The following is an 18194-nucleotide window of genomic DNA, read 5'->3' as shown; positions in this document are numbered from 1 at the left end:
GGGGGGAGTGTGTGTGATGGGGGGAGTGTGTGTGTGTGTGTGGGGGGAGAGTGTGTGGGGGGAGAGTGTGTGATGGGGGGGGAGTGTGTGTGATGGGGGGAGTGTGTGTGATGGGGGGGAGTGTGTGATGGGGGGAGTGTGTGTGATGGGGGGAGTGTGTGTGATGGGGGGAGTGTGTGTGATGGGGGGAGTGTGTGTGATGGGGGAGTGTGTGTGATGGGGGAGGGTGTGTGATGGGGGAGGGTGTGTGATGGGGGGGAGTGTGTGATGGGGGGAGTGTGTGATGGGGGGAGTGTGTGATGGGTGGGGAGAGTGTGTGATGGGGGAGTGTGTGATGGGGGGAGTGTGTGTGATGGGGGAGTGTGTGTGATGGGGGAGTGTGTGTGATGGGGGAGTGTGTGTGATGGGTGGGGAGTGTGTGTGATGGGGGAGTGTGTGATGGGGGGAGTGTGTGTGATGGGGGAGTGTGTGTGATGGGGGAGTGTGTGTGATGGGTGGGGAGTGTGTGTGATGGGGGAGTGTGTGTGATGGGGGAGTGTGTGTGATGGGTGGGGAGAGTGTGTGTGTGGGGGGAGAGTGTGTGGGGGGGAGTGTGCGTGGGGGGGGGAGTGTGTGTGATGGGGGGAGTGTGTGTGATGGGGGGAGTTTGTGTGATGGGGGGAGTTTGTGATGGGGGAGTGTGCGTGGGGGGGGGAGTGTGTGTGATGGGGGGAGTGTGTGTGATGGGTGGGGAGAGTGTGTGTGTGGGGGGAGAGTGTGTGGGGGGGAGTGTGCGTGGGGGGGGGAGTGTGTGTGATGGGGGGAGTGTGTGTGATGGGGGGAGTTTGTGTGATGGGGGGAGTTTGTGATGGGGGAGTGTGTGATGGGGGAGTGTGTGATGGGGGGAGTGTGTGGGGGGGAGTGTGTGTGATGGGGGGAGTTTGTGATGGGGGAGTGTGTGATGGGGGAGTGTGTGATGGGGGGAGTGTGTGGGGGGGAGTGTGTGTGATGGGGGGAGTTTGTGATGGGGGAGTGTGTGATGGGGGAGTGTGTGTGATGGGTGGGGAGAGTGTGTGTGTGGGGGGAGAGTGTGTGGGGGGGAGTGTGTGTGATGGGGGGAGTGTGTGTGATGGGGGGAGTTTGTGATGGGGGAGTTTGTGATGGGGGAGTGTGTGATGGGGGAGTGTGTGATGGGGGAGTGTGTGATGGGGGGAGTGTGTGTGATGGGGGAGTGTGTGTGATGGGTGGGGAGAGTGTGTGTGTGGGGGGAGAGTGTGTGGGGGGGAGTGTGTGTGATGGGGGAGTGTGTGTGATGGGTGGGGAGAGTGTGTGTGTGGGGGGAGAGTGTGTGGGGGGGAGTGTGTGTGATGGGGGGAGTGTGTGTGATGGGGGGAGTTTGTGATGGGGGAGTTTGTGATGGGGGAGTGTGTGATGGGGGAGTGTGTGATGGGGGAGTGTGTGATGGGGGGAGTGTGTGTGATGGGGGAGTGTGTGTGATGGGGGGAGTGTGTGTGATGGGGGGAGTGTGTGTGATGGGGGGAGTGTGTGTGATGGGGGGAGTGTGTGTGATGGGGGAGTGTGTGTGATGGGTGGGGAGTGTGTGTGATGGGTGGGGAGAGTGTGTGATGGGGGGAGTGTGTGTGATGGGTGGGGAGAGTGTGTGATGGGGGAGTGTGTGTGATGGGGGAGTGTGTGTGATGGGGGAGTGTGTGTGATGGGGGAGTGTGTGTGATGGGTGGGGAGTGTGTGTGATGGGGGAGTGTGTGATGGGGGGAGTGTGTGTGATGGGGGGGAGTGTGTGTGATGGGTGGGGAGAGTGTGTGATGGGGGAGTGTGTGATGGGGGGAGTGTGTGATGGGGGGAGTGTGTGTGATGGGGGAGTGTGTGTGATGGGGGAGTGTGTGTGATGGGGGAGTGTGTGTGATGGGTGGGGAGTGTGTGTGATGGGGGAGTGTGTGTGATGGGTGGGGAGTGTGTGTGATGGGGGAGTGTGTGTGATGGGGGAGTGTGTGTGATGGGTGGGGAGAGTGTGTGTGTGGGGGGAGAGTGTGTGGGGGGGAGTGTGCGTGGGGGGGGGAGTGTGTGGGGGGGAGTGTGTGGGGGGGAGTGTGTGTGATGGGGGGAGTGTGTGTGATGGGGGGAGTTTGTGATGGGGGGAGTTTGTGATGGGGGGAGTTTGTGATGGGGGGAGTGTGTGTGATGGGGGGAGTGTGTGTGATGGGGGAGTGTGTGTGATGGGGGAGTGTGTGTGATGGGGGAGTGTGTGTGATGGGGGAGTGTGTGTGATGGGGGAGTGTGTGTGATGGGGGGGAGTGTGTGTGATGGGGGGAGTGTGTGTGATGGGGGGAGTGTGTGTGATGGGGGGAGTGTGTGTGATGGGGGAGTGTGTGTGATGGGGGAGTGTGTGTGATGGGGGGGAGTGTGTGTGATGGGGGGAGTGTGTGATGGGGGAGTGTGTGTGATGGGGGGGGAGAGTGTGTGTGTGTGGGGGGAGAGTGTGTGGGGGGAGAGTGTGTGGGGGGAGTGTGCGTGGGTGTGTGTGGGGGGAGAGTGTGTGATGGGGGGGAGTTTGTGTTGGGGGGAGTGTGTGTTGGGGGAGTGTTTGTGCTGGGGGGAGTGTTTGTGCTGGGGGGAGTGTGTGTTGGGGGAGTGTTTGTGCTGGGGGGAGTGTGTGTTGGGGGAGTGTTTGATGGGGGGGGGGAGTGTGTGGGGGGGGGTTTGTGCTGTAGGGGAGCAGTACTGGTGAAGTGGTGATATTCTAAAGCTCCTGATTGGAGGATGTGGATTTGAGTAGCAGAACTACGTGCATGATCACACCTTCCAGTAGAGGTAAAGCCATCCAGATTTCCACCATCGCTTGAAATCTCCATCTTGTTTAAGCCACGCTAAAAAACTCTTCTCTTCTTCACTATATGTTTCTGTAATTGCAGATTTGGGTTATTATTGTATATAGAGCTACCGAAAAATATACATTTTAATCTATTTATTAACCACTTCGAAAGAAGATGTAAAACCTGCCAAACTGAGTGTTTACACTTTTCTCCATCGTTTCCGTTTGTAAACTGAATGGATTCTGTATTATTATGCGTTTTGTAAAGACGAGACCTGTGCTGGTGGACGACTTTGATATGAGAACATTTTGAAATACACGTTTATATATCGATGTTGCTTTATATTGATCTGTTAACCTCAAACGACGCAACTAATGACACTGATTTTCTTAACCAGATCCAGTTTAACTCACTATTGTTCTCACTATGAGTGCTATTTTACCATGTCGCTCTAATGGACCAACACTTGTTTGCCACCCATGTATGCAAATGATCATGCCTGCATTCATTTTTTGAAAGCCAAAGGTCAAGACTGAAGCCATGGTTTTAACTTTGAATAAAAATTTAAACCAATATGTGGATTATTTTTTTTTATCTGTTTGTCCAAACACTCTTTACACTGGATGATATGAGGTATATTTAACCCTGCAGATAAATCACTTTTTATACCATTATTCAGCTCAGAGTAGCTCCACACTTCATTGGTAGAATCCGGAGAGTCCTGATAATTAAAACCAGACATTTAGAGCTTTAAAACTGAACAAGAAGATTATTAAAAACCACTGTTTACATCCTGTAGCATAACCTAATCTCTGGGCACCACTGTCTTAAAGTAAAGTAAGTGTTATTTAATAGGGTTCTTGTGCAGTTTTTAAGTTATTAATGTCTAGTTTTAAATATCAGGGCTTTCTGGATTCTAGCAATGAAATGTGGAGCTACTTTGAGCTGAATAACGGTGTAAAAAGTGATTTATCTGCATAGTAAAATATGCTCCGTCTCCCTCATTCTAAAGCCTGTTTGGGTAAAGAGCAGAAAGCTGCAGGAGAGCGGAGAAGAGCTATTCAACAAAGATAAGAACTTTATCACATTTTAATGAATACACCCAAAGTCCATTTTACACCAGAATTTGAATTTCTTGTGTCTGCGCTCCGCCTAAAGCTGAGAAAAGGCATTTGCACTTTGAGTCACCACTACTAAAGGATGCACGCTCTACACACATTTCTGGACAAGCTGAGATACAGAGCAGTAATCTGACAGTAAAAGATGATAACTTGGGTTTAGTTTAGCAGTATGTTGAGTCTGGAGTTGAAACAAAGCTGATCTTTAAAGGTTTAAAAATGTGACACAATGCTGCTTTAACAAAACAATTCACATTAATGAGACGTACCAACATCCTCCTGTCTTCAGACTTCGCACCCCAAACAGGTTTAAATCCAGGCTTCGGTCGAGTTGCTTTAAGATCTTCTGAGACTGAAAACTGAGACTAAGTGTTGTTTTGGCTGCTGAGAACTAATCCTATAGGAAGATGCTACCACCACCATGTTTCACCACAGTTAGGAGATTGGCCATTAGGTTTTCTCACCAGACACAGAGGAAGGCTCCAGGAACATCCTGCCCGAGTGCTGGAGTTGGTTAGATATAACCCTGCTGCTGTAGAGGGAAGTACTTTCATATTGTTCTTTCTTGAAGAACAGAGGACTATAAAAAAAATAATTATTACTTTTACTCATCAAGTAATGTAACACAGCAAAAACATGACTGAAAACTGAAAAGAATAAAACAATTGAATACAAATCAAAATCAAAAGGAGGATCTAGTACCTGTTGGTTCCTCTATGCTGGATATAAGATGAGATTGAGAGGGTTGGGTTTGGAGGTTCTACAGGTTCTGTTTGGATCCTGCAGCACATTTACCCACAGATGTTGCTACAGCTGGGCCTGTAGATCCTGTAGCTCTACACTCGTAGGTTGAAGCTGAAGCTGAGTCCCAGCTGCTCCATAAATGCTGGATTGGTGATAAATGTGGCGATCTGCAGGACGAGGAAGTGCTGCAATCTGGTGGAGACTGTGTTCCTGGGAAACCCTTGCTGGGTGAACATTATCCTGCTGAAAAATGCTGCTGCTATCAGCTGGAAGTTCTGCAGGAGAGAAAGCAGCAACACATGTATCTACAGCAGGATGTTCTGCACAGACAAGACTATTGATCTCACCATGTGACCCCCCCTATTAACAAGAGTTAATCATCCTTTTCATCCTTTTGGTGAAGTAATTGTCTCTAGTGTCCAGAGAATGTGGCTTTCTACAAGATTTTTCACAGTAAGGATCGTACATCTCCATATTAGTCGTCTCAAGCTCTCGAATATGTGCTTCGAGACTGCAATTCCTCTTTTGATATAAGGAAATCATTCAATCAAGTGATGGGTTATCCATTACACATATACGCACATCTCCCACTTCCAAATCATCAAAAGTATTGGACATCGCTCCACAATTTCAGAGAACACAGCAAGCGCACCAACTTTAGCTCCAACTACAGACTAAACTTCTCCTTCAACAAGGACTAGAAGTATTTGGACAAAGTTCACATCTCTAATTTTTTCAGAAGTTCTGCTCTGAAGGCTGTTTGCTGCAGTTCAGTAGTTTAGGTCACGACCTTCACAGAATAGTTGGGGTTTTAGTGTCTCTGGATCATGGCCGCCGCTCCTTTAGCAGTCATGTGTTGGTCCTCACGGACAATACAGTCCTTGTTGCCTCGTCTCTTTCACAGCGAGGGACGTGAAGAGTCCTCGCTCCGGCCGGAGATCTCAACACTGTACACTTCAGTTCAACACTTCAACAAACTTCCCGAAAGGGTCCAGCGATCTGTTATGAAGTGAGAAACCCTCGTCTTCTCAAAGGAGCTTTTCATGCCTGGAGGATCCGTGCCTACAAGAGATGCTCATTGTGTGAAGTGAGCTCGAGATAAATAAGTTAATTCTGGGCTCTTTCTCAATATCTGAACTTGTGTTGCGTTCCAACACTCGAGAATACTGTTACCAAATATAGTTAACATTCCCAGATGGGGTCTTTTGAGTCGTTCTTTCAAGAACACAAGTCTCACTGTTCACTATTCTCCGCATTATTGGCACTGAGAAACTCCTCGTGTTCATTATTTCGTAGCTTTTCATGCCACGCCGACTGAAGGCTAATAAAACTTCAGAAAGTGCCTTGAACTTCTTTCTGTAGGCAGTGGTCCTGATGTTCACTGGAAGAGCTTCAGAACATTGTACACAGATCTGCACCGATTTGCCAAACGGAAACAGTATTGTGTTGCATGACTTTTGCTGTGTCCCACTGAAGCTACAGAACGCTGCTCTGACTGGCCGGCGGAGGGATATGTGGCCGGGGTCTCCTGCATTTAATGTAGAATCCGGATTTCTACAAGAGTCACTCTTCTTTTCGCAGGACAATTCAAGACAGAAGCCATCGGTCACCATCATTACCCATAAGTCACGTACTGCATCCACTGCGGGTGATAATATATTATATTAGCCTTTTATGATGTATTCCTCGTACACACGACAGCTGTTATCTCACTCACAAGAGAACACCTCACAACTTATACAACTTATATATAAACAACAAATAATAAGTCAGTTCTTAAAGGCGATGTGTTGAATTAGGAAAAACTGGACAGGTTTTAGATTCTGTCTGAGAGACTTTAAAGGAGACATGAAAACCTCGAGTACCAACTTTTGTCGAGTAGCGAATCGCTGATCCTGTTAGTTTGGAGCATCGGCTAAAAGCATTGTATTTTGGAACGCTGGGGAAGAACGGACATGGGCTGTCCGATAAAAGTATGAACTCTAATTATTATATTGCAGGGGTGTCCAAACTACGATCCGCGGGCCATTTGTGGCCCGTTTCCTTTTTTGGAGCGGCCCGCGAGGTATTTTAGAAATAGAATGAAAGTTGGCCCGCTGTTAAGCAGGTTTTTATAATGTGAGATTCAAAGTTTGAACGCTAGGTGTCAGAAACGGGACAAAGAGTCCAAAAGCGGAGACAGTGCGCATTTCTAGCGCAGAAAAACGGGCTAAAGAGTCTAAAAGTTGCCGTAATTAAGGAGTTTAATATTAAGAGACATCATGAAATTAAACATCAATTTGAAAAATCTTAGTTTAAACAACACTGTCAAAGATAAAGATAGTAAGTCAAGTAAAATGGTGTGTAAATGAAAAAGTGGTATATTTCATTATTTGTTTTATTACAGAGTTTGTGGTCCGTGACTTCAAATATATTTCTCCTTCTGGCCCCCAACAAAAAAAAGTTTGGACACCCCTGCTATATTGTAACAAACTTCTTTCCAAAAAAAAAAAAAAAAAAAAAAAAAGAAATCACATTTTCTCAGGAGACTCTGTGTTGCACAAATGAAACCTCACAAATCACAACGTGCACAAAATATATATTTACACCTCAACATACAACCAATTCTCAGGCAGAGTTGTAATCTTTAGTTTAGTCTCTAAACCAGACGAGCCTCTGTTTAAACAAAACAAAAAAAAAACAGCACAAAAAAATAAAATATAAAATCAAATAATCCAAAAAGTACTGATCTCCGGGTGAAGAGTCAAAGTTCACCGGTGATTCAAGACTCCATTTAAACCCCAGAACTACAGCAGCGCAAACAAATAAATCCTGAAACACTCAGGTTTCCAAAGACAAGAACTTAAAATACTCAAACAGCTCGTCAACAACAAACAAACTAACACCTGTAACAATGCTCACTTCTTCTATTAACAGGTGATTACCAGAGCTCGGGCTCAGGGGTCCCCCTGATGTTGAGAGAATGACATTACAACAATTACAACACAGAAATCTACTCAGAATTTATGTGACCAAGAGACATGTTTACAATATTACACTACATCTCAAGTCCATTTTACACAGGAAGTATAGCCTCCGCTCACCCCCAGCACTCTGGAGGATAACGCCTTTAGCCGATGCTCCAAACTAGCAGGCTAACAACGCTAGCAATCGGCTACTCTACAAAAGTTGCTACTTGTTTTCATGTTTTACCAGATTTCTCCTTTAAAGTCTCTCAGACAGAATCTTACACTTGTTCAGTTTTCCTAACTCAACACATCACCTTTAAGAACTGAGTTATAAGTTGTATAAGTTGTGAGGTGTTTTCTTGTAAGTGAGATAACATATGTCATGTCTGTATGAGGAATACATCTCCCACAGGGGATGCAGTGGGTGAGTGATGGTAATAATGGTGTCCGGCGGCTTCTGGCTAGAATTATCCTGCGAACAGATAAACGAAAAATCAGAGATTTAACTGGGTAAGAACATTTCTAATCTGATCTGATCTAATCCCTCAGAAGAGAAAGCTTTTGAGCACAGCGGCTATTTGGCAACCCAAAGTTTCACCTAGGCAACATCAGACAGATATTAATCAGGTTTTAATGTTATGGCTCACCTGGTTTCACACACAGCTGTACATTCCTGGAATAAAAATCAGTAAAATAACAGGAATAACACGTTTCTGAGCAAATTTTGTGAGGATGTTTTACTTTCACAGACAGAAGAAGAAATTAACAGCAGTGTCCAGCACCTGATCACACACACAATTAACATTTCACTTCATCAGCAGCTAAAAATCCATCAGTTTACGCTTCATTCAAGTAAGTTTAATATTGTGCACCAGAGATATGGAGTCAGACGGTCCTGGACAGCAGTTTTATACGCAGGAAAAACACAACTTCTCAAAATGTTATCAGATTTTAGCATCATGTTTACCTGCAGAAGCTTTAAAACAGGCCTGCGGTCTGATTTATACTGAACTTCCAGCCCTTTATCATCGATTCACTGATCTCAGATCTGTAAGAGATGAGTTTAGATGAGTTTATTGTTTATGAGATGAGATATGAAGCTTCATCCCGTATTTAATCAGCAGCTCCTGAAGCTCAGTTACAAATTTATAAGGCCTTTTCACACCCAGTCCGATTTACAGGGAAAAATAAAATAAAATAAAATAAAAATAAATAAATAATTATAATAATAATAATAAAAAAGTTAATTTGAATAATATGAATCTATGAGCCTAAATGTGCAATACTTTTGTTTTGCCATTTTTAAGCACATTTTATTTGCATCTCTAATTTAGTTCAAGTAGTTTTTATCTGAAATTAAAAAAATTACATAATTTACTCCCAGATCCCACAAATGTTCATTAAATTTGCCACTTTTTTTGTTTGACATAACTGCATAAAACAAACCACCTAAATGTGCAGTAAAATGGTTTGCTTTAAAAAAAATAATTTTACTATCAGTATAAATTATTAGTAAAAAAAAAGACAATTTTGGTTGCATCCTTATTTTTCCACCTTTATAAAGCCAGAGGATTTTTTTTTTCTGAAACAAACATTTTGCCACAACAAAAACAAAAACGATTAGTCGCCAAATATTAGATACTAAACACTGTTTTCACAGGTTTTCCATTAATTTTTACAGCATAGCGTAAATAAAACAGCCTGAGTGTGCAGTAAATCGGTTTGCATTTCTAGGAATATATTATAAAGTATAAATGATTCATTGGAAAACCAAAATAAAGCCAGATAATTTAAGTTGCATCTGTAATTTTACTCTTTTATCTGCTCCATTTTCTTTAGGGAAACACTGAGATTAAAATCTTTTGGCTGAAATCGAAACTGGATAAAGTTTTATATTTATAGAAAGGGTTAATATAAGATGAACACGGTTTTTCAGATGTGTACATTACATTTTTCACTACTATATAAATTATGTAGCCATAGATACATTTGTTGGTAGAATGATTTAGGGTGATGGATATTCGGTACAACACTAATTTTCTGTTTTCTGTAAAAGTGGACAAAAAGCAGAGAAACAGAAAGAATGGACGTTTATGAGAGCTGTGGAGTTTCCAGCCAGACTGTAAAAATACATCAGAAATGGTGTTTTTATATCTAAAATTACTGGTCTGTGTGTGAAAGGGCCTTAAAACGAGAGCAGAAAGCTGGAACTTTTTATACAATTTTATGTCACTGTTTATTCTCTCTCTCCGTCTCTCTCTCTCTGTCTCCGTCTCTCTCTCTCTCTGTCTCTCTCTCCGTCTCCGTCTCTCTCTCTCTCTCTCTTTCTCTCTCTCTCTCTCTAGGGGGATAAATGCAAATATTTTAGGACTGCAGCAAAAAAGTGAGAGTTAAGTTTAAGTGAATTTAGTACAAAATATCAAACAAATTATACTAACAGGTGACAATACATCTTTTAATAATAATAATAATAATAATAATAATAATAATACCTAGCCACAAAAAAGGAAATAAAACAAATTTAATTACTTTTTCTCTATTTTCTTTTTTTTTTTTATCAAACACAGTGAATGCCTCTGAAAGCAGCTCGTCGCAGGCAGAGTGAAATGGAATAAATACAAGAAACGCTAAAAATATATACGAAAAATATATTCGCAACACAGACAAGCAAAACAAACACAACCGAACTGTACAATCAAATCACATCATGATCCAAAAAATAAATCAACAATAGAGATAAAAAAAATCACGAGACCAGAGTGGATTGAAGTGTCCTGTTTACAGGTTGTGCACGAGAGCGAGAGGCTTCATACCACCGGCCACAGGGGGGCGCTGTACCACTCAACCACACCTTAGTGCATTAAACTCCTAACTCCTCCTGAACTGAAAATAAAGCGTCTTGTTTTTAAACGCCTCGCCATCTTTTACCTGCAACTCTCCTACGATCTATCCTGAGGCCGTCCCACTCCGGACACGTCGTACCAAAAATGTATCATATCGTATTGTATCATATCATAATGTATCGTATCGTAATGTAAAATGTCTGGTCTAAAGCGCTGCCACCATGATCAGGAGTTAGCTGGTTCGAATCCCGGTCATGCAGCTTGCCATCAGCTGCCGGAGTCCTGAGAGAGCACAGTTGGTCTTGCTCTCTCTGGGTGGGTACAGTACAGTAGATGGCGCTGTTTCTTTCCACTTATCACTCCTAGGGTGATGTGGATCAGCAATAGGCTGCGTCTGTGAGCTGATGTATCAGAACAGAGTTGCTGTGCTTTCCTCCGAGCGTTAGCGCTGTGATGCTACTCGGTAAAAGAGGTTCAAAAAGAGGCGGAGTCTGACTTCACATGTGTGCTGGTCCTGAAGCTTCTAGTGTTGGAGAAGTTGTATCGTAAGTGATCGGGGAATTCATACTGAGCTAATTCTTTCAGACACAACGTATCCGGAGTGCAACGGCCTTAATAAAAATAATCAAATAATAAAAAATCAGTAGATCAATGTTTAAGGTTTTAACTGATGGCAGTAACAATAAGAAACAACTAAAATAGTAAAAAGTACCTAAACATTATTTATATATATATATTTATACGTCATCCCTGTACAGAAATGAGCTTAAATCACGTACCTGCAGATGTTTATATGCATATTTATATAATACAGAATAAGAGCCTTTGATAAACAGCCAGGTTTCTCGAGATATATTAAACTGTACAGGTGGAAAAGCAGCGTTTTGGTAACTCAGCCGACAGGAAGTGAAGATAAGCAGGAATAATGATGAAGTTTACTAATCTCTCTCTCTCTCTCTGAGAGAGGACGTGGATGAACGGATTCTTTCTTGTTCTTCTCATCAGAAAATCTTCCCTATTTAAACTTTAGATAAGCGTGGAGTTAATTCTGGGACAAAATATTTGAGAGAAGATCATCATGGTTACTAAAGTTTGAATAAAGGAATTTTAAAGGAATGTTCAAAACACTGGCAACAAAAGTAAGAGCTGTATTTTACGGACTATTGGGGCACCATTAATGAACGTCTATTTTCTGGTCTTGTCTGTTTTCATTCATAAGCTGCAATGCATTATAAGGCGCATTTTAAGTGACAATAGTAAGGAACAGGGGCATCACCATGTTTCCCTTCTAATGGGGGAAAAATATATATGTATATATTGTTTTATTTTAAAGTTAATCGAGTGCTGGATGTTAATCTAAACAGATTCCTAAAGTGTTGTTATTAGTTGATCAATAGTGATCTCTAGTGGTGGTTCCCATCACTGCACTAATCCTCACACTGCAGGATTAGACTGCAGTAAACTTTAACAAAATTAATTATAATAAAAGCACAGTACTAGTATAATTGCGTTGCTAATTTGGGCTTATAAAAATGTTATTTTGCTCACTATAACATGTATTTTTTGCTATAGGTCCAGTGATGTCTGCTACTTAACGCATTGCTCTAATACTCTAATCTGTCCATTTTTCCAATAATGAGAAATCTAACACAATGTGTCCAATTCAGTAATCAGATTAATGTTACCTATTTAAGTAACTGTGCGTTACTATTTTTATAGTTTTCCTTACTACGTTTGTCTGTGTGAGTTTGTAAATGTTAGCCCGTGGCCATATATATATTAGAGGTGTGCCAAAAAATCGATTCACATAAGAATCTTGATTCTCATTTACTACGATTCAGAATCGATTTAAAATGTCCCAAAATCGATTCTGAGGGGCGGGTTTTGGACTGATTTTGGGCTGGGTATTTTTGTTGGACCTGGCAACCCGCTTGTCCCTTCAAACCGAGGTCTTCCAGACCCACACAGAGCGTAGTAGGTGTTTGAGAATCACCGGTAAGATGGCAGAACAAGCACTATATTACCTTAGATTAACGTGTAGTTTTAATGTTTTATGGCAGAATGCTTCATAACAAGCATAAAAAAAGATCGCTAGTAGTTAGTTTCAGTAACTGTTAGCTAGCTAACAAGCTAACTTTCCAGTTCCACCTTAAATAACGCTACAGGTGGCAGCGGGCTGCAGCATTTAAGGCGGAACGGAAAAATACAATAAGCTAATCAGAGCTCATTTCAGCTCCTCATCACAGAGGAATTAAGGAATGGACAATATGAATTAATTTCTCCACCTCCTGCCCCCTTTCTGAAGAAATACAACGACCTAAAATTAACTAGTTAATCAGCAGCTGCTCCTGAACTTTAGCGCTCCACTGCTATCATCACATCAGCCCAGCAGCGTCACCTACACACCACCGCTAGTAGCCTGGTAATAAAGCAGTGTTATTTATTATTTATTTATTGTTCATTAACGTCATTGTGATATCCCAGTGATTCCTCTGTCACTGAGGACCCACATTCCTGCACATTTTATTGTTTTTGTAACACATTACTTGCTCCAGGACCAGTGTATATTATGGAGGGTTTTTTTTCAATACGATTCATAAGCCAGAAGCAGAAATATTTATAATTCAAATCGTTTTGAATCAAAAATCGATTTTGAATCGAATCGTGGCCCCCAAAATCGGAATCGAATCGAATCGTGAGATAGTAATCGATTCCCACCCCTAATATATATATACAGTGAGTCCAAGAAGTATTTGATCCCTTGCTGATTTTCTTCGTTGGCCCACTAATAAAGACATGATCATTCTATACTTTTAATGGTAGATATATTCTTACATGGAGAGACAGAATATTAAAAAGAAAATCCAGAAAATAAATCTAAGGAATATATATTAATTGATTTGTATTTCATGGAGTGAAATAAGTATTTGATCCCTTAGTATTCATTAGCAGTTCTGGCTTTTACAGACCAGTTAGACACTCCCAATCAACTTGTTACCTGACCTGAAGCCACCTGTTCTCACTAATCACTTGTGTGAAAAACACCTGTCCACAGAATCAGACAGATCACACAGATTTCAAGTCTCCAACATGGGTAAAACCAAAGAGCTGTCACAGGACCTCAGAGTCAGAATTGTTGACCTTCACAAAGCTGGAATGGGCTACAAAAAGATTAGTAAGGTGTTGGATGTGAAAGTAACAACTATTGGTGCAATTATCAGAAAGTTTAAAGAGTATAACATGACAATCAACAGACCTCGGCCCGGTGCTCCAAAGAAGATTTCGCCTCGTGGGGTGGCAATGATGCTGAGAACGGTCAGAAATCGTCCTGCAACCACTCGGCAGGAGTTAGCAAATGACCTGAAGGCAGCTGGGACCACAGTTTGCAAGGAAACAATTGGCAACACTTTGCGCAACAATGGATTCACATCCTGCAGTGCCCGAAAGGTACCCCTGCTGAAGAGAGCACATGTGGAGGCGCGCCTCAAGTATGCCAATGATCATTTGAAAGATGAACCAAGTTATTGGGAGAAGTTTTGTGGTCAGACGAGACAAAAATTGAACTTTTTAGCCTCAACTCCACCCGCCATGTGTGGAGGAAGAAAAATGCTGCCTATGACCCCAAGAACACTGTGCCCACCGTCAAGCATGGAGGTGGAAGCATAATGTTTTGGGGGTGTTTCTCTGCCAAGGGTACAGGGCTACTTCACCGCATCACTGGGAAGATGGATGGAGCCATGTACCGCACAATCCTGAGGGACAACCTCCTCCCCTCTGCCAGGGATCTGAAAATGGGCCGTGGTTGGGTCTTCCAACATGATAACGACCCTAAACATACAGCAAAGGCAACAAAGGATTGGCTCAAGAAAAATCACATTAAGGTCATGGAGTGGCCCAGCCAGTCGCCAGACCTCAATCCGATCGAAAATCTATGGAGGGAGCTGAAGGTCAGAGTTGCCAAGCGACAGCCCACCAACCTTCATGATTTAGAGAGGATCTGCAAAGAAGAGTGGGCCAAAATTCCCCCTGGTGTGTGTGCTAAACTTGTGGTTAACTACAACAAACGTCTCACCGCTGTGCTTGCAAACAAAGGCTTTGCCACTAAGTATTGAGTGTGTTTGGCAAGAGGGATCAAATACTTATTTTCCTCATTGAAATACAAATTAATTAAAATATATTCTTTAAAATTATATTCTGGATTTTTGTCTTGATATTCTGTCTCTCCATGTTAGAATATATCTACCATTAAAAGTGCAGAAGGATAGTGTCTTTATTAGTGGGCAAACAAAGAAAATCAGCAAGGGATCAAATACTTCTTGGACTCACTGTATATATATGTGGTATATATACGTCTGCTGTATATTGCCACCACAGAAATATTTTTTATAGATCCGCCCCTGACTGCGCCACACCAACCATTCTAACATCATTCTCTATAAATTAATTCATAAGTTAAAATGATGGATAATTTTACACAGCGTTTAAAGGGTCTATAATACGTCACCATGGGTTTTTTTTGGGTAAAAGAAAAGGACATTAAAACTAAACGTGCATTAAATTGACTAGTTTTCTCTAAAACATGATATTCTTCAATTAAAAACATGATAATCGATAAGAAAATAAACTGTCCCTCAGATATTATGTCAGAAATTAACTCCGCACATGATTTTTTTTCCGCTCTGGAATAAAACTCAGCTTTTGAAAAGCTCTGAATAGATCAGAAGAGTTTGATGGGTAGCGACACAAAGCGGTTAATTGGCGTTTCTACAGTTTTAAACAATAATCTGATTAAAATGCCTGAATCCTACAAGTGATGAAAGCTGGCAGCAGCTACGTAGAGCACAGTCTGATCTGCAGAACGCAAATCACTGGTGGCTTTTCTCCATTTTCATTCATTTTTATTTCTTTTTATTTAGAAATATTCTGCATTTTTGGCTAAATTCTTCCTTTATAAGAAGGCAGGTAAGAAAAACACTTTATTGCAGGCATGCTCACTGAGCCTCTGCTTTAGATTAATAGTGTTTAGCAGGAGATGATGTTCAGGAGATGTTTGGTGGATCGGAGCTCGTTGAATGTTGAGTAGCTGTACACGTTTTTAAAGCGTTTGTACGTTTCGCACTGTGAACGTACCTGCTCACCCACCTCAGATACAGTCTGCGGTCCGCCACCTGCTCCAGGCTCTATGCTAACGCTAATGCTAATGCTAGTTCAGGAAAGAAATGTTGATGGAAACGTCTTACAGAAGGAGCACTGCGCATTCTATCATTCCTTTAGTCGTATTTTTCACCGTCCCAATGCGCGATTAGTTATTAAGGCAGCAGCACCTCGGACCTCCGGTCTGGCGACGTTCGTTTGTACGTACGAACTTTCTTACTTACCGACCGTCATCGCTAGCTATCCTCCCCCCAGTCCCAGTCAGAACCCCGCCGGGGTTCCTCAGGGTTCCTGCAGGGCTCTCAGAGCTTCAGCTCGTTGGCGATTTTGCAGGCGATGTTTTTGAAGGCGATGGACGTGCCGGAGATCCTCTTAAAGCGAACGCCGTTCAGCGAGAGACGGGGCAGCTTACACACCTCCATCTCCCACTGCACCAGGTTCTCCTGCCGGGCGTCTCCGTGAACGCAGAACAGCAGGAAGCGCTCGCGCTGCTCGTAATCACAGTTATTAACATCCAGAACCTTCCGGATCTCCCGCATCATGTCTCCCGGCTCCATGGACGAGGTGGTCTTCATGCTCCAGGTGAAGCGAAGAGAACGAGGCTTAGAGTCCCGAGTCTCCTCCCTCGACTCCCCCGAAGTGCTTCTGTACACAAACAACGACCAATCAGAGGCTGAGAAAAGAACCACACTCAACTACGTACGAAATCTACAGTATTTTTTGCACTAGAAGGCAAACATGTTTATTAAACTGCTTCTTTTAAAGTTAAACCAGCGCTGGATGTTAATCTACACAGATTTCTCTCCTGAAAACTGTTGTTTACTTGAGTAAGTAAAGCACTTCTGTTTATTTACAATAAAGCTTTGATTTCCCAAACTTATCCAGCACTAAGGCTGGGTGCAGCAGCATTAGCATTAACCGCTAAACCGGAGTGTTCTGGTAAGCCAGAGTGATATTAGCTTGCGGATGGCAGTTGTTTTAAAGTGGTAAACAAGCAGACTACAGTCCAATATACTCACCTCTGTACGGAGAAACTTAGCACTGTGGTTAGCTGCTAATGCTAATGCTGCTCCAGCAGTGCTAGCCGATGTTAGCAGCAGGCTACAGGCTGATAATAATTAGATTATTATATATTATTATAAAAAGACCAATTGGTATTTTTGGTATGCAGTGTGGGAAATGTGCCAAGTTCTGCTGGAAAAGGAAATCCGCATCTCTCTCTCTCTCTGTAACGATGTTATTTATATAGTGTAGGTTGTTGGCTGTGGTTCTGTACAGTAATATAACGGATCTGTAAAGCAGCAGCAGCAGCAGGAGGAGGTAAATCTCACCTTGGGGTCTCAGTTTTGGCACCGGCCTCTCCTTCACTTGGAATCCTCAAACACAAACACACACAGTTTATCACAACACTAAACACTGCAGCATCTCAGAAACACACATTTCTGTACACAGGTATGTGTTTGGATCCAGGGGGGTCATTCAGGACCATGCCTCCGGAGTCACACTGATCACACGGTGCTACAAAACCAACAGAGAGGGTGAGACGTGCTTTAAAGACTTAAACAGGGGAGGTGGAGTGGATAACACACACCCTGCACCAGATCACCCAGAGAAACGGCCACTGATATGCCTGATCCGTGCAGACTGGACCCGAGCTCGGCTTTAACACAGGATCACAGGAACTCAGAGACTCACAGATGAATCAATACATAAATAAATAAATAAATAAATAAATAAATAAATCAATAAAGAGAGGAGGGAAACTGAGAGAAGTTTAGTTTAGTTTGGACTCGGTTTGGGCTGTTTGTGTTTAACATGCATCAGTCAGTCAGTGCTCGTCTCCTACCTGGAGGAAGCTCTGAAAGACAGAGTTCTACACAACAGAAGAGAACAGGGCGGTAAGAGCTTCTGCTGTTCATCATATATAAATATAATATATATAATAAAAATAGATTTTTTCGCATTATAATTCACACCTGATTATAAGTCACATTTTAAGCAATTTAGGATGCCTACATCAAAGTGAACAAGGGTGTCGCCATTCCCTTCTAATCTGTCTGTCCGTCTGTCTATCTATCTATCTCTCTGTATATCTGTGTCTGTCTGTCTGTCTAACCAGCTCAGCCAAACTATATATATATATAATAAAAACATACACCATATTTTTCACCGTAATTAAGCAACACTAGTAAGGATGCCTACAACGAAATTAACGAGGGTGGCACCGTGTTTCCCCTTCTAATGGGGAAATGCTGGGTAGACAAAACTGTAATTCTTAATTTTTTTTTATTATTATAGTTAAACCAGCGCTGGATGTTAATCTACACAGATTTCTCTCCTGAAATGTTTATTGGAGTAAAGCGCTTCAGTTTATTTACAGTAAGATTACATTTCTAATATTTTGTATAAGGGTGAGTTTTCAGTGAAGTTTCTCCAGCACTAAGGCTGGGTGCAGCAGCATTAGCATTAGCCGCTAACTGCAGCTAGACTGAGAACCCTGAGTGTTCTAGTGAGCCAGGGTAATATTAGTTAGTAGTTCATCTGACGTAGCTTATTTTAATACAGTAAACACACAGA

General features: G+C 42.7%; 1 protein-coding gene across 5 annotated transcripts in view; it reads right to left on the bottom strand.

Moving 5' to 3' along the window:
- Window positions 1–2693: 2693 nt before the first annotated feature.
- Window positions 2694–18194, bottom strand: part of LOC103025141 (serine/threonine-protein kinase MARK1) — a 63102-nt gene continuing 47601 nt past the window's right edge. For 3 of the 5 annotated variants that reach the window (XR_007429583.1, XR_007429585.1, XR_007429586.1), the window contains exons 17-19: window positions 16949–16993; window positions 15842–16262; window positions 7156–8668 (exon numbers count right to left, since the gene is read on the bottom strand). Coding sequence is in view for 1 of the 5 variants with exons in the window: in XM_049472663.1 (XP_049328620.1) it covers window positions 15920–16262; window positions 16949–16993 (388 nt within the window). In the remaining 4 variants the exon portion in view is untranslated. Of the gene's footprint in view, window positions 2898–4392; window positions 4948–7155; window positions 8669–14799; window positions 16263–16948; window positions 16994–18194 lie in introns of those variants that run through there. The other 2 variants (XR_007429584.1, XM_049472663.1) reach the window with 2 other exon arrangements.

This window comes from Astyanax mexicanus, chromosome 25 (assembly GCF_023375975.1).
Source record: "Astyanax mexicanus isolate ESR-SI-001 chromosome 25, AstMex3_surface, whole genome shotgun sequence".
Lineage (NCBI taxonomy): Eukaryota > Metazoa > Chordata > Actinopteri > Characiformes > Acestrorhamphidae > Astyanax > Astyanax mexicanus.
The sequence above is the reverse complement of the archived record's forward strand: the minus strand, read 5'-3'. Positions and strand labels throughout refer to the sequence as shown.